The 23,979-nt window shown below is 38.9% G+C and overlaps 1 protein-coding gene across 1 annotated transcript in view; it reads left to right on the top strand.

Moving 5' to 3' along the window:
• Positions 1 to 23,979, top strand: part of CUBN (cubilin) — a 264,380-nt gene that overhangs the window by 177,406 nt on the left and 62,995 nt on the right. Inside the window, exons 43-54 of the mRNA XM_032425570.1 lie at positions 124 to 307; positions 4,092 to 4,266; positions 5,652 to 5,830; positions 7,022 to 7,231; positions 7,877 to 8,017; positions 8,665 to 8,846; positions 14,845 to 15,016; positions 16,083 to 16,289; positions 18,837 to 18,986; positions 20,792 to 20,913; positions 21,481 to 21,706; positions 23,395 to 23,582. Coding sequence (XP_032281461.1) covers positions 124 to 307; positions 4,092 to 4,266; positions 5,652 to 5,830; positions 7,022 to 7,231; positions 7,877 to 8,017; positions 8,665 to 8,846; positions 14,845 to 15,016; positions 16,083 to 16,289; positions 18,837 to 18,986; positions 20,792 to 20,913; positions 21,481 to 21,706; positions 23,395 to 23,582 — 2,136 coding nt within the window. The remainder of the gene's footprint in view (positions 1 to 123; positions 308 to 4,091; positions 4,267 to 5,651; positions 5,831 to 7,021; positions 7,232 to 7,876; positions 8,018 to 8,664; positions 8,847 to 14,844; positions 15,017 to 16,082; positions 16,290 to 18,836; positions 18,987 to 20,791; positions 20,914 to 21,480; positions 21,707 to 23,394; positions 23,583 to 23,979) is intronic.

Below are 23,979 nucleotides of genomic sequence, written 5' to 3'. Positions count from 1 at the left end.
TGCAGTCTTCATTCAAAAAACAAAATGGTGATTCTTCTCTCCTGGGACATGAATTGATAGGACTTGGGCACTCCATCTCTCTCAATATGAAGGAATTTATGCAATTTTAATTTGTGTTCCTAGCTGAAAAATGGACCTGATATCTATTCTCCACCCTTGGGACTCCATGGAGGAAATGGTCATTTTTGTGGCAGTCATCCTTCATCCACTCTGTTCACCTCAGATAATCAAATGTTTGTGCAGTTTATTTCTGATGCTAGTAATGGAGGGCAAGGATTTAAGATCAAATATGAGGCAAAAAGTTTAGGTAAGTATTTTCATAAAGCACAATGCCCATATTTTTCCTGCAGTTGCTTGGTCTTCCTTGTTTAAATAGATCTGAGGAAAAATGTGTGAAGTTTTCTTTTCTAAAGTAAGAATAATTTAACAAGAATAGCTACCTGTTTTCAGGTACTTTACTATATTCTTGATACATTCAGTATCTCATCATGGCTACTTTTTAAGGAAGGTATCATTTCAATTCTACAGATAAGTAAAATGAGGCTTAGATTTTTTCCAAGCGTACTTATCAAGAGAATGAATAAAGTAAAATTCTCCATAAGTATAAATTAAACTGATCTTACAGATACCCTGAAATTTCTTAGTCCTTTCTATTATACCATGTCTAATTATAAGTTATATTCAGTTATGGAAACATTGTAAGAATGATAATTACATTGTTTTATAATCATTTGTATGCTTTCTTTTAAAATGAACACATATTCCTCTGATTCTGTTATTACCCACTTAATTATATATTACAGTGGTGATCTTTAATTACCTTTGCTTAATTACACTTGATTAAAATTATATTTAATTCTGCTGTAATGACTTAATTTTATGACATTTATTTTTATATAATGTTTAATTGAATAAATAAGTAAATAAGCATAGTTTCAAAAGAGAGAGTAATGTTAGCAGAGAATAAATCTTTGCTTTCCCCCCCCAATTAGATAATATGGATTTCAGGATAATCATAAGACCACAATCCCAGATTCCTGAGTATATTTTAAAAAACATATTAATCTAAATTTTATATATCTATATAAAATCTAACATAATCTAATAAAAAATAATCTAATTTGTATATCTATATTTTACTGCATATTCTCTAAAATATGAGATTTTAAAATGTCAGCATAATTTGTTTATTCTGGAAGAGGAGAAGAAATATGAGATTTTAAAATGTTAGCATAATTTGTTTATTCTGGAAGAGGAGAAGAAATAAGGGTCTACCAAATGACACAGAAAATCATCTAATAGCTTGGGTAGGTTCCATGATTACTGGGAATGTACTTCTGTTACTTCCCACTACATACAGCTCTGGCACTTGGAAGGAGCCTTGAAAGACAGCTCTGTGAATACCAGCACCATTACTTTATAGGTTGAGTTTGTTACCCCTCTCTATCTCTCTGCTGAGCTGGGCTGCTGAATCCTGCGTGGGCAGAACGTCACTGGGCACTGAGGCTTCGTAGAGTAACAGTGCCTTATGTCTAGTGAGTAGACATCAGCTGGTCCCACAGAACTCTACTTTCCCAAGATAGAATCTTGAGTTACAGTCTTAAATTACATTTTTAAAGTCAATATTTGGTGATAATTCAGGTATACTAAGGGTTTATTTATAAACGCTACAATTCTTTTATTCCTTTGTGGACCCTCTTTTTGTATAAGAATGGTATGGCCATTACCTGCTCCCCATCTTTCTGCCTTTACTATTAGACTTAAAGTTCTTTTGATTTCAAAACCTATTGTCCATTCACAGATGAGTGGATAAAGAAGATGTGGTATATATATACACAATTCAGCCTTGAAAACAGAGTGAACTCTTGCCATTTGGGACAACGTGGATGGACCTAGAGATTATTCTGCTAAGTGAAATAAGCCAGTCATAGAAAGACAAATACCATTTGATTTCACTTATATGTGGAATCTAAAAAACAAACAAACAAACAGACTCTTAAATATAGAGAACCAACTGGTGGTTGCCAAAGGGGAGGGGGTGGGAGGGGGATGGGTGAAATAGGTGGTGGGGATGAAGAGTTACAAACTTCCAGTGTCTGGAAAACACCTGGAAAGAGGCGCCCAGGGACCAAAGGAGGAATGGTGTGAGATAAAAGGAGGAGGAGCTCAGTGTCCAAACAGCTGGGGGACAAAAATTGAAAGGAGAGAGAGATGTGATCAACCAGGTTAAATGCTGTGGACATAAAATAAAGATGAAATAGATGCTTGGGTACAGGACTGTGAGGCAACCAGAGTGCTTTGATGGGGTTGAAAAGTGAAGGGGGAAGGAGGAAAGAGGGCGGTGAGAGCAGAGAAGGTGAGTGTATCTGACTTGAGCATGTGATGAGTGGGAGGATGTGAGGAGCAAGGCGAGAGTGGGGGAGGGGAGGGGGCCAGGATTGAGAGAGAGGGAGAGAGAGAGAGAGCACACAGGGTAAGGGAAGGGCCTCCATAGAGCACGGTCCCTGAGGAGACAGTGGAGTGGGAGGCCGACCCGATGTACAGGAAGACCGTGTGCAGGGGAAGACAAAGGAGGCAGAGATGCGGATACATTTCTTAAGGGCGGTAACCAATTGAGGGAGTGTCCTCATCTGATTTCTTCCATCGTTCTCTGAAGGAGAACTCCTTCAGTGGTGTGGTGAGGCTCCAGAAAGAGTGGGAGGAATAAGGGTTGAGGGCAGAGAGTCAAGTCTCACAGAGCTGTTACATTTCTGTGAGAAAGTAGGGTTGCTTGCAGTGTTGAGAGTGGAGGCACGTGTTTGGAGGCCTTGATTTCCGCAAATGGTTTGAATAGCATACAGTCTTGATATTGGGTTTTTTTGCAAGGTGAGTCTAAAGGAAGGGCCAAGAGCAAGGGAGTTAAAGGCAGTCAGAAGAGTCTGCAGTTTAGGGGTTCAGAGACAAGAAGCATTCTGGGTAATGGCAAAATTCAGGACCATAAGTGACTGAATGACAGCAGAAATAAATGTCAAGATCCATGTATCTGTGAGGCTAACTTATAGGTTAATTTCATTGGTGTTGTAAGCACCCGGTTTACTCTGGCCTGGATTGTATTTTTACATACTTTGGTTTTTTAGAAAAGAAGTGTAAAAAAACCCATTTATCTTCTCCCAGAAACTGGCTAATAAATTCTCTCATCCCGGTTATCTCTTACTCTTCAAATGCATCTCAATCCTGAAGAAACATAATGAGCGAATGCCCACAGAGTTGTGCAAATATATATCTGCTTAGTCTTTTAAACCTCAAGATCCCAGCTCCGCATCTTTCTATTGAACTGCCCAGTCAGTGGGAAGTTACAAGCGCTACTGCATTCATGTGCTTATCTCTGTGGCAAATGTATACTAATGCTTCCATGATGTTCTGCTGCGTGCACTGTGCACCAGAAGCATTTTGTTGGCTTTAAGGAAGAGAGAAATTTTCTAAGAGAATTTACAGTTGGGCAAATTAGAAAATGACACACTTGGTAGCTCCCCTGATAGCAAATTCAGAATCTATTTGCTTAAAAAGAGAATGAGGGTAAATCCAGATGAAAGGAAATTGAGGTTGGAAATACAGATAAAAAGACTTTAAAAAATGCCAGTGGGAAGTCTAGACGTGATGCTGTGCTCACCACAGGTGTAATCACCATCTGCTCCATACAAGGCTCTTACAATACGCTTGGCTGTATTCCCATGCTGTACCTTTTATCCCCATGACTCATTCCTTCCCTAACTGGAAGCCTGGACCTCCCACTTCCCTTCACCCATCTGGCCCGTCCCCCCACTCCCCCCCCTTTGGCAACCCCTAGTGTGTCCTCTGTATTTATGGGTCTGTTTCTGCTTTTTGTGTGTGTGTTTGTGTTTTTTAGATTCCACATATACATGAAATCATGTAGACTTGTCAAATCACTATGTTGTACGCCTGAAACTAGTGTGGCATTGAGTGTCGACTATATTTCAATTTAAAAAAAAAAAAAAAGACGTAAGACAGTGCAAAAAAAAAAAAAAAAAAAGATAGTGGCATTGCATCCTCTTTCCCAGACTGTTGATTGATTTCACTGTGTTTCTCACCAGCCTGTGGGGGCAATATCTACATCCACGATGTGGATTCTGTGGGGTATGTGACCTCCCCCGGCCACCCTGACAATTACCCCCAGCACGCTGATTGCACTTGGCTCCTAGCTGCTCCTCCTGGAAAGCTCATAAGGCTGCAGTTTGAAGATCAGTTCAATATTGGAGAAACACCCAAGTAGGTCACTTCCATTTCCTTTTTCTCCTACTCAGACTTAGTATTCTCTAGCTGTCATGTTTGAGAATAATTTCTTTTCTCAGCATAGGAAATCTAAAAAATGGGGAAGGGACACACATTACACCTTGAGCCTGAAAACATTGCCTGCCGGCCACTCTCAAATTAGCTGAGCAGGTTATGTACACGGACATTGTCCCTCCTGACACCACGCACATCCTCCAAGAGACACTGAGGATAGCTGTTCGAGATTTATGTTATCCGTTCTTCCTCCCACAGGAAAAATATAGTGTCTCTGGTAGATGAATATTTATTTTCCCAGCCTCAGACTCAATGTCATAAATAATAAAGTGTCTGTTTAACAAATGGAAATTCGTGTTACGTGACACTAGGGGTCACCAGTGTCAGAGAAAGGACTAAGGCAAGTACCGTACAATTTCCCAACCTCTCTTTAATGAGAATTCTTACAGGATTACAAACCAGGGAGTAAGCCTTAACTGCGTTGAACACAAAGAGAATAACCATACTGACTGAAAAGAAACCCCTGAATTTTTCTCTTCATTTAACAAAAGTATGTATACATTTGCAAGAATATGTGTACGGTACAAAACTTAGTACGAGAGCTTTTGCTTACTATTTACGGGCACCTGATATAATGCCACGGTCCCACTCAGTGAGCATTAAATGGCTGATTGACTTTCTTAAGAAATACTGGGTAAATACTCGCTCACTTTTATGGACGCAGAACATTCCAGCTGAGTCTCTCCACTAGCCTGGGTGGCAGGGCTGTCAAGAGAGAATTTGTCTTTGTCACAAGAGATGTGCCCTATCATCACATGAAACAAAGTACTTCTTGTCTTGAAATTCCTAGGCACTAATTTGAGAATGACTTGTGTATTTGTCAAACAAATACGGAGGGAAGACAAGTAAACATTCTTTTTTTTTTTTTTAAGATTTTTATTTATTTATTTGACAGAGAGAGACACAGTGAGAGAGGGAACACAAACGGGGAGTGGGAGTGGGAGAAGCAGGCTTCCTGCTGAGCAGGGAGCCCGATGTGGGGCTCGATCCCAAGACCCTGGGATCATGACCTGAGCCGAAGGCAGACGCCTAACGACTGAGCCACCCGGGCGCCCCAGCATTCTTTGATGTGGTACATATAACACCTGCCTTTTGGAGCCACTAATGAAAGAACATATTATGATTAGAAAAATATTATGTAGCATTCTCAAGCGACACACCACTTAAAACGATGGTCGTAGTGTCTTCTGCTACAAAAATGATGATTTAATATTGCTCTTGGAGAAAGTTGGTGAAGTCTTTATTTTGAAAATACGTCAAAGTGACAGACTTTTTTTATATTAAATGGAATTTTCTTTCCTCTTTAGCTGCACATCCAATTACCTTGAGTTGAGAGACGGGGCTGATTCAAATGCACCAGTACTTTCCAAGGTTTGTGGGAGATCTTTGCCCAGGAGCCAGTTGTCCTCAGGAGACGTGATGTATTTGAGATTCCGATCTGACAACAGCCCCACTCAGGTGGGGTTCAAGATCAAGTATGCTATAGGTAACAACATTTTTTTTTTATTTAATAAGAAAGTTATGACAGACTATAATAAAACTTTAAAAAATCATACCATTTTTAGAGAAGTCTTTCTATCTGCCTAATTGTAATGATTGTTTTAGTGATAGAAATAAGTAAGGAATGTAAATGTTTAAAACCAAAGTCATTTATCAATTTAACATTTTATTTTGCTTTCCATTTTAAACCACTCTTTTTAGTAAACTTGAATATTTTGTATTTTTTCCTAACTTGTTTGTGAAAACATATTCAGTTAAATCAATCTTTGTTTCTTTCTCTTATTATGAAATCTGTATAGTATCACCTTAACTAGTAAAATGGTTTACTGTTCAAACATAATCAAATAACTATATACAGAACGGTAAGTTTGAACTCATCATTAGTGGATAATGTTTTTCCCTTATGTCTCTAGTGCCAAATCAGTCACTAGACAGAAACAAGTGTGTCTCGTCAGTGTTTTGATTTCCTTACTTTAAAAAATGAGCAATACACATGCATCCTGAAGATTTATTGTTTTATGGTCACAATTACATAGAATTCAGTATCTGGTGGGTCTGAACACTAACCAAACATATTTAATACAGTCAAAAGTTGGAAAGCCTACTGGTAACAACATTAAACCTACACCATAGGTTGTTTTATAGCCCGAGGCAAACTGTATATAATTCAATCTATCACATCCAGCTGATAAGGAAGAATTGAGTGGTAGTTTGCCAGGCCCCGAGATACCAGTTATTGCAGTGAAACGTTCATTTGATAGTTCAACCAGGAAGGCCAGGCATCACTAATCACCACTGCACCCCTTCCAGCTAAGCCCGCCTTCCATCTTCAGAATCACAGACACAGGGTAGTAGGCAGGCCCTACCAATCTATCAATTGGTTCCTGAAAGGAAACTTCCTTGCAACTAATAGCTCTTACATGGTGTCCCAGGAGGATTAATGTGATGTTACAGAATATGCCATTCAGTTTCCATTTCCCATTATTGAACTGGACTTGTGGTATCATTTCTCTTTACATCAATAGTAGATTTCAAATAATAAGGGGAACACTACTAAATAAACATTTTCAGAATTTTTAAAATGTTAATTGGCACCTAAAAGTTTTTGAATGTGCTGATTAAATTTAAAAAAAAAGAAAAGAAAAATCTTGTAACAGAATATTGCTCTTTTCTGCAGCCCACTGTGGGGGAAGAGTGACAGGGCAAAGTGGTGTCATTGAAAGCAGCGGATATCCAACACTTCCATATAGAGACAATTTATTCTGTGAGTGGCATCTCGAGGGTCCCTCAGGACACTATCTTACCATCCATTTTGAAGACTTTAACCTTCAGAATTCCTCTGGCTGTGAAAAAGACTTTGTGGAGATCTGGGAAAACCATACCTCTGGTCAGTGCAATATGTCTGCTGTCTTTTGGGGATGTTTATTTTCCTCATTCAGCCTCTGAAGTGTCCTCACTTCAAGAAAGGTAAAACGACATCTGTTCTTTGCCTAGAAGTGCAGTCAGCTCTGAGCAGTGTCAACTTTTCTCTCCCTGGAGTCCGACTCACAAACAGTGGGTGTCCAAAGCCCCAGGTGTCATTATATAGCTTGTCCTTATAGATCATGCTGAGAGAGCACTGTATGGAGAAGGCATCCTCTTCCCGTTGAGACCTTCCCATGCCATATGCAGTTAGTTATTTGAGGAGCATCCTGTCAAGTAAGGAGAGAGAGGGTAATGTATCTAGAAATCACGTGAGTTGGACACTCATCACTCTGTTGCCTGGAACCATCTCTTTAACCAAATGAGGTCCCTCATTGTGCTGAGATGTCCTTGCCCTAATTGGTTGCAGCTTTTGTTACACATCTTCATCTATATGAATATGTTGATTTTGTTCATGTTTGTCTTCCTTCTCTTAATAGAGGTTAACATTTCTTCGTGGGCAGGGTCTTGTCTTTTATTATTTTCTTTGTACTTGTAGAATACCTCAAGTAGAGGTGAAATGAAATCAGTCACGTGGACATAGACATACTTAATTATTTGCCTCTCACAGGAAGTTTATTGGGCAGATACTGTGGAAACACCATTCCGGACAGCATAGACACTTCTAGCAATGTCGCTTTGGTGAGGTTTGTCACAGATGGCTCTCTTACTGCCTCAGGATTCAGACTCCAATTTGAATCCAGCATGGAAGGTAAGTTCACTGATATGTTAACTATTTATATATTATTGAGCACCTACATTGGCTAGACACTCTGCAAGGCACTGGTGGTACAATAGTTGTTGAACCAAAATGACCGCTGTCTTCTTGGACCTCACACTTTAGTGGAGAGGCAGACATTAATCAAATAGTCACACCACAGCTGTGATACAGGCCACCGAAGAAAGTGCTTTGGATGATGTTATGGGACGAGAGCTGTACACATTCCTCATCTTAAGCAAAATAGTGCATTAGCCCCACAGCTGTCAGAATCGGCTTTCCAAATACCCTGACATTGGTGAAATACAGATCTTATCTGAAGAAACTGGGTAATTACTCTCATCTCCTGCATCGTCTGACTCTTGAGATTACTCCATCCATTGGTCCCCCATATTTCTTGGGCCATGATGATACAATGCTGCCAGCGAACTGTCATCCATGGAAACATGGATTAAATATTAAATATTAGAGACAGGAAGTGGATACAAACATTCTCTATAAGTCCTCATATACACCTAGCAGTAAATAAGAGCAATAATTTTGTCCAATGTGATAGTAAAGAAAATACTTTAGAGAACACTTCTTGTGGAAGGGATCATTTTGATTGGATTGGCAGTTTTCTTGGGTTTCTTCCCCTTCAGAGTGTGGTGGGGATCTACAGGGCCCTACGGGAACATTTACCTCTCCCAACTACCTGAACCCGAATCCTCATGGCCGGGTCTGTGAGTGGAGGATCACAGTGCAAGAAGGAAGGCGGATCACCCTGACTTTTAACAACCTGAGTCTGGAAGCTCGTCCATCCTGCAGCAGTGAGCGTGTGACGGTAAGTGTCCCGTGCAGTCAGGGATGTTACATTCCATTGTTGAAGGAGTTTATTGACCTATAAATCATAGTCAGAAAACTAGGTCAGGAATATTCCCATCCATGCCTCAAACAAATCTGAAGTATTTTTGATGGAACAAAAGCCCAGTGAACTGCCATGTTATTTGTAAAACCTGTTTTAAGAGCCTATTCATTGTCGCAACATACATCAGGGTCATAGGTGGGATAAATTTTGAGAGCAAATGATCATTACCCATGGCAAAAGTGGGTAAACGGAGGAAAGTGAAGCCCGTGGGTAGCACATAGTTGAATAGGACCAAAGTCACAGAACAGTCTCCACCAAAAGTTTTAAGCAGTTGAGTGGTCCTGCATAGTTACTGTTCTCTGCCGAGGTGCTGAGCGACTCCTTTGGAAGAGCATGGGCTGCCTGCCCTCAGTGTTGCCAAGGTCAAGTGCTTTGGGAGATGCCGTCAGCATTCTTAGCTTCCCTTAGCAAAGGAAAGCAAAGGAGAGCCGTGAGTGGGAAAGAAGATTGTAACTGAAATGACAGCTATATATGTATATATACTGGATTAATTATACATTAATATTAATGTATTTCTCTACCCAACTCAGCCTTCCTTCCGTCCTTGTCACCTCAGTCAATAACAATTCCAAACTTCCAGATGCTCGGGTCAAAAACCTCAATGTCTGTTTTGGAGTTCATTCCCTCCCACCTTATGTTGCATCCATAATCAAGGCCCACTGGCTGGATCTTTAAAGAGATCCCGAATCTAACTACTTCTCACCAGATCCACTGCTACCGCCACCACCGCTGGCTCAGACTTAATTTAACGACTTCCGGCTGGTCTCCCTACCCCCACCCTGGTCCCCCTGCTGGGTGCAGCGGCCAGCGTGATGGGTTTAAATGTAAATCACATCATGCTGCTCTCCTTGAAAATCCTCTCTTGGCCTCATCATCTCACTCAGAGGGAAATCCCAAATCTTTACAGTGGCCCAACTGGCCCTATGGTATCTGCATCTGGTTTCAAACTCCCCTGCTCTTTTGCTCACTAGGATCCAGTCTCACTGCCTTCCTTTTGGGTCCTTGAATCTGCTAAGATGTTCGAAAACCCACTTCACCTGTCCTGTGGCCTCTGGACTGCACCTCCCCAGTGGTCGCCTGGTCCACTCTCTCTCTTTATTCCCGGCTCTTCAAATGACCTGGTACCTGAGACGCTACGTTAAATAGATTCCACCCTGACCCATCCTGTTCCCTGCATTATTGCTTTCACGGCCCTTCACACCAACTGACATCCCATGTATTTATTTGTTTGTCTGTGTCTTGTCTGCTCCCACCACCAGAATGTAAGCTCCATTAGGACATGCTCTGCGTTTCATTCACTGCTGAATCTCCAGTAGAAACACTAATAATTGAATGAGTGAATAGCAGAAGTACTATCATTATCCTTTTTTTTTTTTTAAAGATTTTTATTTATCTATCTGAGAGAAAGTGAGGAAGAGAGAGCACGAGCAGGGGCTGGGGCAGAGGGAGAGGGAGAAGCAGATGTGGGGCTCAATCCCAGAACTCTGGGACCACGACCTGAGCTGAAGGCAGAGGCTTAACGAATGAGCCACCCAGGTGTCCCTCATTACCCTGTTTTAAAAACAAGACACTTTTGGGGCGCCTGGGTGGCTCAGTCGGTTAAATGTCTGCCTTCGGCTCAGGTCATGATCCCAGGGTCCTGGGATGGAGCCCCACATCGGGCTCCCTGCTCGGCGGGGAGCCTGCTTCTCCCTCCGCCTCTGCCTCTCCCCCTGCTTGTGCTCTCTCTCTCTCTCTCTCTCTGTGGCAAATAAATAAATAAAATCTTAAAAAAAAAAAGACCCTTTTGTTTTCAATTTAATTGTCTCCTGTTGGGTAGTGAATTTCAAAAAACAAAACATCTTTGTATGTTAGTGTAATACTTTGTATTGCCCTAAAATGACCATATTCAAACTTCACAATTTGCCCCCAAGTTCTAATACCTGAAGGTATTATATATATAGATATAGATATATGTATATAAGATATATCTATAGATGTATGGTATCTGAGATCATGACCTGAGCCGAAAGCAAGAGTTGGATGTGTAATAGACTGAGCCACCCAGGCCCCCTCCACTGAATATATAGAGTCAAAGATGAAGTAGAAAAAAATTAACCACTCCCAGTATACCATAGTTTGATACCTTTTCTTATCTTTCCTTGGCAATGAATATATTATGCAATTGTAATAATGTGGCATAAATTCATTTGCACACTAATTTTTATCCATTTTTCTGATTATAAACATAATAGGTGCCTATCAAACAGATTTTGGAGAGTTCACAAAATAAAAAATATAAAAAATATTTGAAATTCTACTTACCCATTGCTAAAATTTTGATGTATACAACCGATTATTTCCCTTTGAAATTCTTTCCATAATTGAAATCGTATTGAATATAATGATTATGAGGAATCTTACCAGTAGAATTTTCACATGCCCTACAGGAAAGATAATATGAACAGTCATAGTTTCAGAACTCAAATAATAAAATTTACAGCGACAACCACACATTTTAAATCACGTCTTACTTGTCATTTTCCCATCTCTGAATCATAGACGCCAAAGGCATCTACTTTCAACTCTTTTAGCTACTTCTTGTGGTGTGTCTGTCATTATTTCAAAATAATATTCCTATTCTGCTACTTCTTTATTTTTTGGTCTTAGGCATCATCTACCCATGTGCAACTATGAGAGATGAGGGTTTAGCTCTCTTCACAAGCCACCCCCACCACATACGCACCACAGGGCTACGCACAGCTCAGACTCCCCCAACTTCCTCCCAAAATACATACATCACAGATTTTGTTTAAATTGCTCTTCATTGTTTGCATTACCATGATTATACAGCTGTCATTCCCCACCTCACCACGTAGTGTGCTATGGTAGCATTTGCTTTTGTTTTTCTGATTAATAACAATAATCATGTCCTTTTCTACATTGAGTTTTTTTATACACATATCATTAATTCTTCCACATGCTTTCACTCCAGGGGTACGTCCCCACCTTGTAAAGTACATCTACCAGTTCCTTCATTTTCCTTAGCAGTACCCTTCCTTGAGCCCTTTTCCATCAGCTGCAAGCATGATGCCTGCTGTCATGTGGGGCATCCCCTTCCCCGTCAACTTTGCACGCTCCTTCATTCCTCTCCTGGGCTGGACACCTGACTCCATGACAGGTGCATTATCCTGTCTTGGTTCATTTCCTTTTCTGGTGAGGCATTTGTTCTTGTATTTCCATAAGGAAGTGGGCATGGATGATAAGGTTTATGAGAAGATGTATACCTGGAATTATCCTTATTTTACCATTGTTCTTATATACTATATATATTAAAATATCATATGTATTTGATATATTCACATATGTATATAAATATATTAATCATAATTTTGAAGTTTTATGTTGCTTCTTTTGAGATCCATTTCCTTCAGTTTCCTGTTTCCTATCTATGTATATTGATTGGTCTCTGCCTTTTACATTAGACATTTAAGGAAATGTCTAATGACCCTTGGCTGTTTATTCATATTTAAGAATGAAGTACTAAAATGCTGCTTGGAAGCTCTGTGTGCATGGGATTGTCAACTTACGGTCTTCACTGGGTTGGGGATACTTGACCATTTAATTAGGAGAAACTACAAATGTCCTATCTACAGGCCTTTTCTCCTGGGGAGGCTAAAGCTCTAACAATAAATTTCTTTTATGAATCTTTAATATCATGTCCACATTCTTTTTCTTTGAAATATATTTTTATAGGTTCAATGTTTTGTTTCTTCTTCACTCTGCTGTAAATAAGGGGATGTGGCTTGCCCTTTGCCCGCACTTCATCCCTCTGAGAACTTCTCACAAAAAAGCAGAGTGGGGGGGTGGAGAAGGAGAGAAAGAAAGAAGGAAAAAGAGAAAGAGAGGCAGAAAGAAACAGAGAGACAGGAAGAGAGAGAGATAAAAAAGAAAGAAAAGAAGAGAAGAGAAGAGAAAAGAAAAGAGAAAAGAAAAGAGGAAGGGAGGGAGAGAGAAGGGAAACTTCCTGAGATCTATAGGTTGAGTGAAGGCAGCTTTAAGTGCACTGCCTCTAGATTAATACCTTCTCCAGCTGCCTGAGCATACAATTCCTGCAAACCTAGCTACTTATCTGACTCTGTCCAGAAGGAGAAAAGGCAAACGTACACCCTCCAGCATGCACTACAGTGGGATATATGCCTGATTTTATTCCTGCATGTAGCAAATTTCAGAGCTTGTCCTGAATCTCAAATGCCTACTTCCTATCCCATTGTTTTCTGGGAGTTGTAGTTTCTGTACAAACATGAGTGGAGGAGGAAAGTGGAAACAGCACTTTGGTTGCCTCAAAAAGCAGGAGTTCATGTGATAAACGGCTGTCTGAACAATTGTCAGTCATTGTGATTCTAAGCTCAGGGCAGACACTGGTGCAAGGATAACCGCCATTGATCAGGGTTTCTGGCATGTTCCATTAGCCTGCAGTTGCTGATAATCCCTTTTGATTCTGGCAATATGTTGCCTATTCCTGTTTTCAGTATTACTGAAATTTTGTCATCTTCTATTTCCTTATACATTACTTCATGGCTTGGAATCAGATTTTTTTTTTAATATTTTATTTATTTATTTGACAGAGAGAGAGTGAGAGCAGAAACACAAGCGGGGGAGTGGGAGAGGGAGAAGCAGGCTTCCCACTGAGCAGGGAGCTGAGTGTGGGGCTCCATCCCCCCAGGATCATGACCTGAGCCAAAGGTAGACACTTAACGACTGAGCCACCCAGGCGCCCCTGGAATCAGATTTTAAATCTAATTTTATTATCACTAGTTCTTTGAACTGAAGCAAATTGTATAACCTTTCTGAATTCTACTGTCTTAATCTGGAAAACAGGGATAATATTATGTGTCTGAGAGGGTATTGTGCTAATTGAATAAAGTAATACAAGTAGGCTATTAGCAAAGCCTGTCATTTTGTTGGTGCTCAGTAAGTGATAGGAAACACTGTGTCTGGTCCTGTGAGTCAGAAGACACTTGAAACCAGAAGCCCTCACAGAGCTTAATTTAATGATCAATTATAGTAAATTAAAAAGCTCACATCTTTGTTATGGAGTGCATTCTTCTCCTTCGTATCTCTTAGTGTTAGACTCGGAATCATTATTTCTAATCGTGAGTGATTCAAATCCTTTTTTAAAAAGAGGAATTACTCAATCAGTCAATTATTGTTTAGTTACTTCTGGATCTTTCCTGAACTGTGACAACCAGGCATGCTGAAACTCCCTTGTTTTTGCACCAAAGTGGAATAATACTTTGCAACTATTATAACTATGTGCATAACTAGAATTATTGTTTAATATTTTGGAGCCAGCACTACTCTAATCCATTTTTTTAAAAATTCAAACTAATAAGAAAATTGAGACTTTGGATCTATAAGTACTTAGGAAAGAACTATTATATTGATATTGAGATTGGTTTTTTAAAGTTACTTTTCAAGGCATTTTAAAATATTTGAGTTACTATATGCTTCTAGTCATCAGACAGTAATATTTAAGCCTTCATTCCAAATATCAAAGGTGCCGATACATTGTTATGAAAAATGGTCCATCAGTGAACTCTGTGAACTAAGATGTAAGTGTGTTGGCCTGTCTAATTTACATTTCGAGCATGGTTTCCAGTTGCAGACGGTACTGCAGTTTTTCATTTGTCACCACATGGCAGGAGGGCATTACTGTAATACTTTCATTTTAGTGAAATGACCCTGAGGCCACAGAATGTGCTCCGGGTAATATAGTGGCTTGTGGCACCGAGCAAGGAGCCCGTACTGTTAAGTAATTCATTTTAGCACAGTTTCCTTCTAAGGAAGTGTATCCGGGCTGTGAATATAATCTTCTAGGAAACCCTCTGTCAGATGGACAGTGGGACTAAAGGTTAAACTGTTTTTCCAACAGATATTCAATGGCATTAGAAGTAACTCACCCCAGCTAGAGAAACTGTGTAGTAATGTGAACGTAAGCGACGCGATCAGATCTTCAGGAAATACAATGAAAGTCGTGTTTTTCACTGATGGATCCAGGCCATATGGAGGCTTCAGTGCTTCCTACACATCCGGCGAAGACGCAGGTAATGGAAGATGTTATAATCGTGGGCACTGCAGGGGTCCCACAGCTACGACCAACAGCAAGGAGCCATCTATTTCCCTTCAGAGATCAGAATTACACCTGGGACCTTCTACATAAAGCAAACATATATAACCAGGTAGAAAACCCATCCCAGACAGGAAAAAAAAAAATGTTCCGGGTTCGGAAAGAAAGCTGCTATTGTGAGTTAAAAACTTCTAAAAATGCTTTTGGGAGAGCTTCTAGCTCAATTCCATGCAATGCTGCCATTATTTTGGTTGCCCATTCCATAGTCTTTGGTCAGTTATTTTGTGCTTAATGAGATCTTCAACTTAGAAGGTAACTGACTCCCCAAAAGTAACTCATTTATTTGAAGATAGCCAGATTTTATTGTTTCTTAGTCGTCCATCCATATACATATTTTTCCAGTGTAAATGAATGAGGGTTCACATTTGATGCAGAGTATTTAAAAGTTAAGTAAGATGGCCTTTCTGGTCTAAATATTCTCTTATTTTCTGGATTGGTGCCATTACCTAAGAGTTTTAAATTTTAGAAGGAGTGGAACTGAATATTTAAAAAACCTTTAAGTTTTTTCATTGATACAAGGAACATTCATTACCATATGAAAAGGGGCAAGTTCATTGGCACTCTGGTGTTGTGTTATCTGTTTGATCCAATTAAATTCTTGGGTCAAGTGGAGAATTGCTAATGAGAAGCCACTGAGGCCACCACTGGAAGTTAGCTATTTCTCTAAATTAAATATTAATGAACAATAGGTTTAAGTCGGGAGAAACTGGTGCATAGCCAAACCCCTAAATCCACCTAATCTACCCTACAGGAAAATAAAGAAGCTGTTTATTTTTATACATATTTCCAAACTCACAGAAATTTCTTCCGTAGTCTGCATGCATAAGCCAGCCCTTCACCCACAATCTTAACTTCACCTAGAAAAACAAATCAAAACAATAAAAATCTTGCTGTTGTTATTTTAGTTGTTATTGCATTACTTGTATGTTCTGTTATGGCGTGAATTTCACTCTTACTTTCTCTGTTGCCTTTTGTTTTCTTAGTGTGTGGTGGGTCCCTTACACATTTCCCTGAAGGAAACTTTACTTCTCCTGGCTATAATGGAGTCAGTAATTACTCAAGAAACTTAAACTGTGAATGGACGCTCAGCAATCCAAATCAGGGAAATTCATCTATTTACATTCATTTTGAGGATTTTTACCTGGAAAGTCACCAAGACTGTCAGTTTGATATCCTTGAGTTCCGAGCAGGTGAGTTCAATCAAGGAACTTGTTCTATTTTACTTATCCACAGTATTGTTCTTATACCTGGAGGCCACCAATAATGAAGGGACTCGTGTGGCTATAATATATGTACATAGAATCCTAAAGAACTTTGGTCAGAAAAAGCTATATTTCTGTTTGTACCCAGCTGAGGTAACATGCCCTATGAACGGTGAACGAGATGGATCAGAGTTTGCAAGTAGACTCTATGTTTCAATTAAGGTGAGGCTTACCAAGAGAGATTCAGCTTATCTGTGTTCTCTCTCTTTTTTTAAAGATTTATTTATTTATTTGAGAGAGAGAGAGAGAGAGAGAGTGAGAGAGCACGTGGGCACGAGGGACAGAGGGAGAGAGGGAGAGAGAGAGAGAGAGAGAGAATCCTAAGCAGACTCCATGCTGAGCACGGATCCTGACACAGGGCTCGATTCTATGACCCTGAGACCATGACCTGAGCCGAAACCAAGAGTCGGACACTTAACTGACTGCGCCATCCAGGTGCCCCTCGTCTGTATTCTCTTGATGAGTTCACGTGGTCCCTTCAGTGATCTTTTACTACTCAAGACTTCTTTCCTCACAGACTGGAAATTAGCGTGGTCAGAATTGTATCGGTGATTTCCTGAATTTACAGGGATTCTACTTAGAAATCAAAAGAAGTTTGCAATGTAACAGATGGAGGAGAACGTGGAAGCTACTTGGGGAATTATCCCCCAAAGAGTCAAGTTTGCCTTTGTTTTCATGATAGAAATGGACTGAGGTGTGCTTGGTAAACCATAGTTCTCTTAAGAATTTTTTAAAAAAAATCTCCCTTCATAAAAGATGAATCCATTTTAGTTCTTTCTTGTAATTGAGTCTTGAGTTGTGGGCAATCGTCAAATTGCCTCCATTGTTACATTGGCACTCTTTGCCTGGTTTGAAAAAGAGAAGTAACATTGTAGGTCATCTGTGCTATTTAAGGTTCACTGAGTTCCATGTAGCTGAAAAACTTTAATTTAAAGGAGGCTGAAAGCAGGAGAAACTAACACAGTGAGTGGCAATATTACACCAATGTAACTAACATTGGTGACAATGTTCTAGGGCAGCTATTGAAATCAATGCTGACTTTGAGAACATGGTGGACAGAATTTTCAAGAAGAGTTTGATAAAGTCTGTGGTCACAGATCAAGGGAATCAGCAGGAGAAGCATGTGGGCCCTCCTAAGTAGATGAATCTAAAGAAGACTTATGAAGGAAATGGAAGTTGTAGTTTGAGAATGTTCTCCATGTGATTCTGATAAACCCTTATGACTGCCACCTGGTTCAAAACCACTGGCTTAAAATGTCCATCGACTGATGAATGGATAAAGAAGATGTAGGATATATATACAATGGAATATTACTCGGCCACCAAAAAGAATGAAATCTTGCCATTTGCAAAATGTGGATGAAACTAGAGTGTATTATGCTGAGGGATATAAGTCATTCAGAGAAAGACAAATGTCATGATTTCACTCATATGTGGAATTTAAGAAACAAAACAGATGAACATAGGGGAAGGGAAGGAAAAAGAATATAAGATAAAAACAGAGAGGGAGGCAAACCATAAGAGACTGTTAACTATAGAGAGTAAACTGAAGTTTGCTGGAGGGGAGGTGGGTTGAGGGATGGGCTAAAAGGGTGATGGGCATTAAGGAGGGCACTTGATGTAAAGAGCACTGGGTATTATATGCAACTGCTGAATCTCTAAATTCTACTCCTGAAACCAGTACTACACTATTTGTTAACTAACTTGAATTTCAATTAAAAAAAACCCAAAACATTGGCTTATTGAATTAAGCTGAGCAGCTGTATATCAAATTTCAGTCAGTTAAATGCAATCTTCTCCCTATTCTCCCATTTCAGAGAGAGTTAAAGTACTATATTTTGTTGACTTATAAAATCAATGATGTTAGTCTGACAGAATAAATAAAGAGCAGATTAATTGTGAGCTCTTGTAGGTGTTCAATAAAGGTTGATCAAATTACTGTGAAAAGTAATCTTCATAAAAATACTCAGCTCCAAATCTGATAATTCTTAGCCTAAGTACTGAATATCCTATTCATTTTAATTAAATTCAGTGAAGAAATCATTAAAATTTTAGATAATTATCACTTTTATCTTGATATATTTTGTCACTGTTGGCATTATATTTTTTACTCCCTAAAAAAAGGCACATCCAAATGTTTTTTAAAATTAATTTTATCTCTGTTTAGGTATGCTAAAATAATTATGAAAACAAAAATTGGAACAAAGTGGCACCCACAATAGAGAAAGGTGCCTATACTAAAAAAGCATGGGGATTTTTTGTTTGTTTGTTTTTTACCCTGTTGGAGGAACTCTTTCTTTTGCAGTTGACAAAGATAAAAAGGAACTTTGTGAAACATCTCCTACTAAATCAGAATTTCAATGTGCGTCAATAAATACCTTGAAATGTTCTTTATTATTTGTTCCTACTGAATTCACTGAATATATTTCTCAAAAGCTATATAAATAATGGCATTTGGTGTGTTATTTTGTTCAGGTAATGCTGATGGGCCTCTGATGTGGAGACTTTGTGGACCTTCAAAACCTACAGTGCCACTGGTTACACCTTATCCTCAAGTATGGATACACTTTGTCACCAATGAACGTGTAGAACATGTTGGATTCCATGCGGAGTATTCTTTTACAGGTAAGACTTGTGACTAAATGCTCAAAGTCTGGAAATATCATAGATGATAATTTTTTTCCATAAAGATCTCACATGTATTTTGTGAGATTCACTTCTAGGTAGCTATTAAATTTGTTGCTAATGTGAAGGAGGTGTTCTAAATTACATCTTCTAATTGGTGTTGCCAATATCCAGGAATTTTAAAATTTTTATACATTTACCTCTACCCCAGAGATTTTGCTATACTCTTATTAGTTTTGGTATTTTGTCTGTAGATTATCTTTGGTTTTTCTGTATAAACAATCCTATCTTCTGCAAATGATAATATTTTTTTTTTTTTTCAGCCTCAAAACTTCATTTCTTTTTCTTGTCTTATTTCACTGGCTAGGCCACCGTCATGTTAAATGGAAGAGATGAACTTCATGTGAATGCCTGTGACCCTTCATTGTCAAATATATTGATTTCTCTTAGGGTTTTCAATAGATACTTCTTATCAGATTAAAGAAAGTCCCTTCAATTGTTAGTGTACAATTTTTTTTATTCTGAATGGATGTAAGATTATATCAAATGATTTCTCTCCATCAGTTGAGATGATTCTGTTTTACTCCTTTAATATATTAATAAGATAAATTATATATTGAAAGATTTTTCTCTTGTTAAGCCATCTTTTAATTTCCAGGATAAACCCTACTTGGTTATGCTGTGTGTTTTGAACATATTACTAGGTATTATTTGCTAATGTTTTGTTTTGGATTTGTATCTGTGACATTCAGTTTTTTTCTGAAAATGGAGTCCAAGACAGACAGCACTGCTCTTTGCTGTTTCTCTGGAGCATCAGAATTTTTCTAGTCCCTTTCACTAATATGACAGTTCTTTTAGACTCTCAACATTATGTAAAAGTCTCAACTCCATCCCTTCCTTTTGTGCCAATCCAAGGCCATATGTTCTCCTGCATGGTCATCAAGACCTCAGACCCTGACCTCTGGGGCCCACATCTTGGTTCTAGATCCTTTCAGGCTGACATATTCTCAGTTTGAGATTACCCCTCAGAACATAATTATTTTTTTTAGATTTTGGAAAGCCTCCTTTTTTCTATGAAGTTTGGCTAAGAATCAATATATGTTTTGGTTATAGTTTTATCTGACATTTCTTTGTGTTATAATCAACTGGTTGATTTGGAGAGGGAGTAAGACTGATCAACCATCTTGCCAGTTGATTTTTCTTTATTGGATTGAAAGAAGAGAGCCAGGTTTCAGGAAGCAGTATTATTCATGTGGGAAATCAGACAATCTTTATGCTTTAAAGATGTATCTGTTCTTCAACTTGCTATGCTAAAGTGTACTTTGATAGCTGACTACAGACATAAGTGCTTCTCATCAAATGACAGATTCTTTAGTTATGGTATAGATCATATTCTTCAAGTTTGTATTTATTTTTACTGGCCTGTTTGTTTTTTTTCTTTTCCAAGAAAGGCAGTGTTATTTACTTTGTCCCTAGTCACAGTGTCAGTTATATGCACATCTAATTATTCTCCATTTGTGGTAGAGATTATCTTCCTTCTCCTTTGTCCTAAACATGATCCTATCTTCCCTGTGTGATTCTTTTTAATTCACACTATATGGGATTCTGTTTATTTCTAATCTTCTACCCAGTTTCACTTTGCCTTTATCCACTTTCATCTATTTTTTCATTGATTGCTTTTTTAAAATCATAAAGTATGATGGCTGTAAGACCTACTTCCTTTGGCTTTGCAGAGGTTTTTTGTTTGTCTGTTTGTTTGTTTGTTTTCTTATATCTTATTTAGAAGTTTACAAATCTAATTTCAGACTGTGGTGGAATACAGCTGGGTGAGAGTGGAGTGATCACAAGCCCCAACTATCCAGCCTCTTATGACAGGCTGACCCATTGTTCCTGGTTGTTGGAAGCCCCAGAAGGCCATACCATCACTGTGAGTTCTGCTTTTGTTCTAGAACAAAAATACCATGTCCTGTGTGGAAACAGGGTTCTTTTAATAAGCAAGCAATTAGAATAGGCTTTGATTCTGCAATCAGTTCATTTTCTCCCCAAAATCTCATTAGAGTACAGACATCTGCAAGTATCCAGTGACCGAAGAAATCTCTTTTGCAAGCATAGGAGAAGATCTAGATAGATAGATAGATAGATAGATAGATAGATAGATAGATAGATAGATATAGATATATATACAAAAGACATTCCCATCCAGGAGAGAAGTGTAATCACGTTCTTGATATGAGTTGCCATCCCAGCCCACTGGACTGAAGAGGTCCCCCTAGTGACTCCAGTTCCAGGAGAAATATCCCCTCTCTAAATTTCCAATAGAACCCCCAATAAGGAAAAAGAGAGGAGGGCAGGGTAGAGTTAAATAAGAGACATAAATATAAAATTATATAAATTAAAACAAAATAAAAGGGTTTGTGAGGACCTTATCTAACTTTAGGTAGCTAATCTCACTTACAACTCAGAGCACCTCATTATTTCTTTTTTTCTCCTGCAGCTTACATTTAGTGACTTTGATATTGAAGCCCATGCAACCTGTGTTTGGGACTCTGTCACTGTCAGGAATGGTGGTTCTCCTGGATCACCCATAATAGGACAATACTGTGGAAGTTCAAACCCCGGGACAGTCCAGTCTGGTTCCAACCAGCTGGTGGTGATTTTTAACTCAGACCATTCGGTGCAAAATGGTGGATTTTATGCCACATGGAACACACAGACATTAGGTAAAAGAAACATTCTCTGCACTTTTTAAATTGATGTGTTTTTAAAATTTATTAGATAATTTAATAAGTATGCATTTTATATCTACTGTCTGTCAGACTGAACTGGGACTGTTTACACATGTCATCTCATGTAGCAACTTCATAAGGAAGATGCAATATCCATAAAATTCTCCATTTTCTGTGGGTGGAAACTGGGGACAAATGGGTTGATAGTTTTCCCAGTCATGGAGCTAATAAGTGATAGAGTCAGGATTTGAATAAAAATAGTGGGGCCCAGAAACTCTGATCTTCACACTTCACCATGTTGCCTACATAGGCAAAAGAGCATGGCATAACCAGAGAATCAAAAATAATAGAAAATATGTGTCGGAATCGCAAGTAGTTCAGAATATTTGGAGCTTGGAGGCAGAATGCTGAGTGGTAAGCTGAGAGCAGGAAGTTAAGTGGTCCACATCATGAAGAGCCTTGTCTTCTATACTATCCCTCAAGCAATGGGGAGCCATTGAAGAGTTTTGAGCAGCAAAGTGACAAGATTTGTGATTTAGAATGAAGCTCTGTGTGTGGCAAAGTATAATAGATTTGATTTCAAAAGGGTAGCTTTTGTACCTATAAAATATGAACTTCACGGAAATTCCCAGAAAATATAAGAATTTGCATTGGAGGGGTGCCTGGGTGGCTCAGTCAATTAAGTGTCTGCCTTCGGGCTCAGGTCATGATCCCAGGGTCCTGGGATCAGGCCCCCCCAATCAGGCTCCCTGCTCAGTGGGGAGCCCACTTCCCCTCTCCCTCTGCCCCTCCCCCTGCTTGTGCACTCTCTCTCTCTCTCAAATAAATGAATAAAATCTTAAAAAAAAAAAGAATTTGCATTGAATACTTCAGTCAGGATTTGCAGTATCGCACAGGGCAATTCTTTCGAGAGTCCGAGTTATTATGAAGGTTTTTGTGGAACGAGTCAAACTTTCTCTCATTAAACCACTGGTTGCTGTTGAAGTCACAGGGGAGTTTTAGGTGCACCATTGGTTTTCCAGGGGTTTAAAAGCAAAAGATGCAGGAAAGCTCTTTAATCTAACTTCATTTTGTTTTAAGTTCATATTTTTCCTTTTGTCATCTCTTAAGTACATATTTTAATAGTATAAAATAATTTGATATTTTCTTTCTTTAAATTTATGTCATTTATTTTCATCCATCAGCGTTTCAATATGAACGAACCAGATTGCTTAATGGAAGAATTTTCTCCTCCTCAAAATCATTTTCTCTAGTCCTGTATGTTAGAGTAAAATTACCAGTGAGTGTAGACTTGTATTCTCATGTGTTCACGGTAAAATAAAATACAGAACTTGGGATTGCTGGTTCACAAATACTATATAGCTTCAAGGGGAGTAAAAAATATTGCCATTGTTTGAAAACAGAATAGAAGTCTATCCTCTTTATGGCAAGGATTAGTGGCCTCGGGTGAATTCAATATAAGTGTAACAAAACAGTAACAGCTGAAGCTTCCTCTGGATTCAGTTTACCTTACATTTATTGAGAGTTCTTGTCGTATACCTGCCCCAAAGGCCAGTGACTCATATGTAAGGAAAGAGAACCTGAAATCTCACATTTAGAAATGTGTCTCCTTTGAAAGTCTTGGGCTATGAAAGTGGTTATTTTCCTGTCAAACTAATGACTTTTCCATGACAATTTCTCAGGTTGTGGGGGAATACTTCATTCAGATAATGGTACAATCAGATCCCCTCACTGGCCTCAGAATTTTCCTGAGAACAGCAGATGTTCCTGGACGGTCATTACTCACGAAAGCAAACAGTTGGAGATCAGCTTTGACAACAACTTCCTAATCCCCAGCAGTGATGGACAGTGTCAGACCAGCTTTGTGAAGGTGAGCGCGCTTGTTTATTTAATTGGAGCTGAGCTGGTTTTGTGAACATAAACATTTAGACCAGAAATGACTCATTGCCCTCAAAGTAAGAAAAGGGCAATTTTCTTGCTTGGATTTCTTGAATAAAAAATGTGAGAAATCTCAACTATTAGGAGTTAAAATTTGAACCACAACACACATATTGCCCTGTGACTTTTCATTTGCTAGTATGTAGGCAAAGTAACTTAAGGAGATTGTTTTCTGGCCTTATTACATTGTCATGCGCACTTAGGGTTCTTTCTTTCTGTGGAAACTGAAGAGAGAAGGCCAGATTTTTTGTTGTTTCCTTCCTTCCTTCCTTCCTTCCTTCCTTCTTTCTTTCTTTCTTTCTTTCTTTCTTTCTTTCTTTCTTTCTTTC

Source organism: Phoca vitulina, unplaced genomic scaffold (genome assembly GCF_004348235.1).
Source record: "Phoca vitulina isolate PV1807 unplaced genomic scaffold, GSC_HSeal_1.0 scaffold33, whole genome shotgun sequence".
Taxonomy (NCBI): domain Eukaryota; kingdom Metazoa; phylum Chordata; class Mammalia; order Carnivora; family Phocidae; genus Phoca; species Phoca vitulina.
This window is presented reverse-complemented; position numbering and strand designations above follow the sequence as displayed.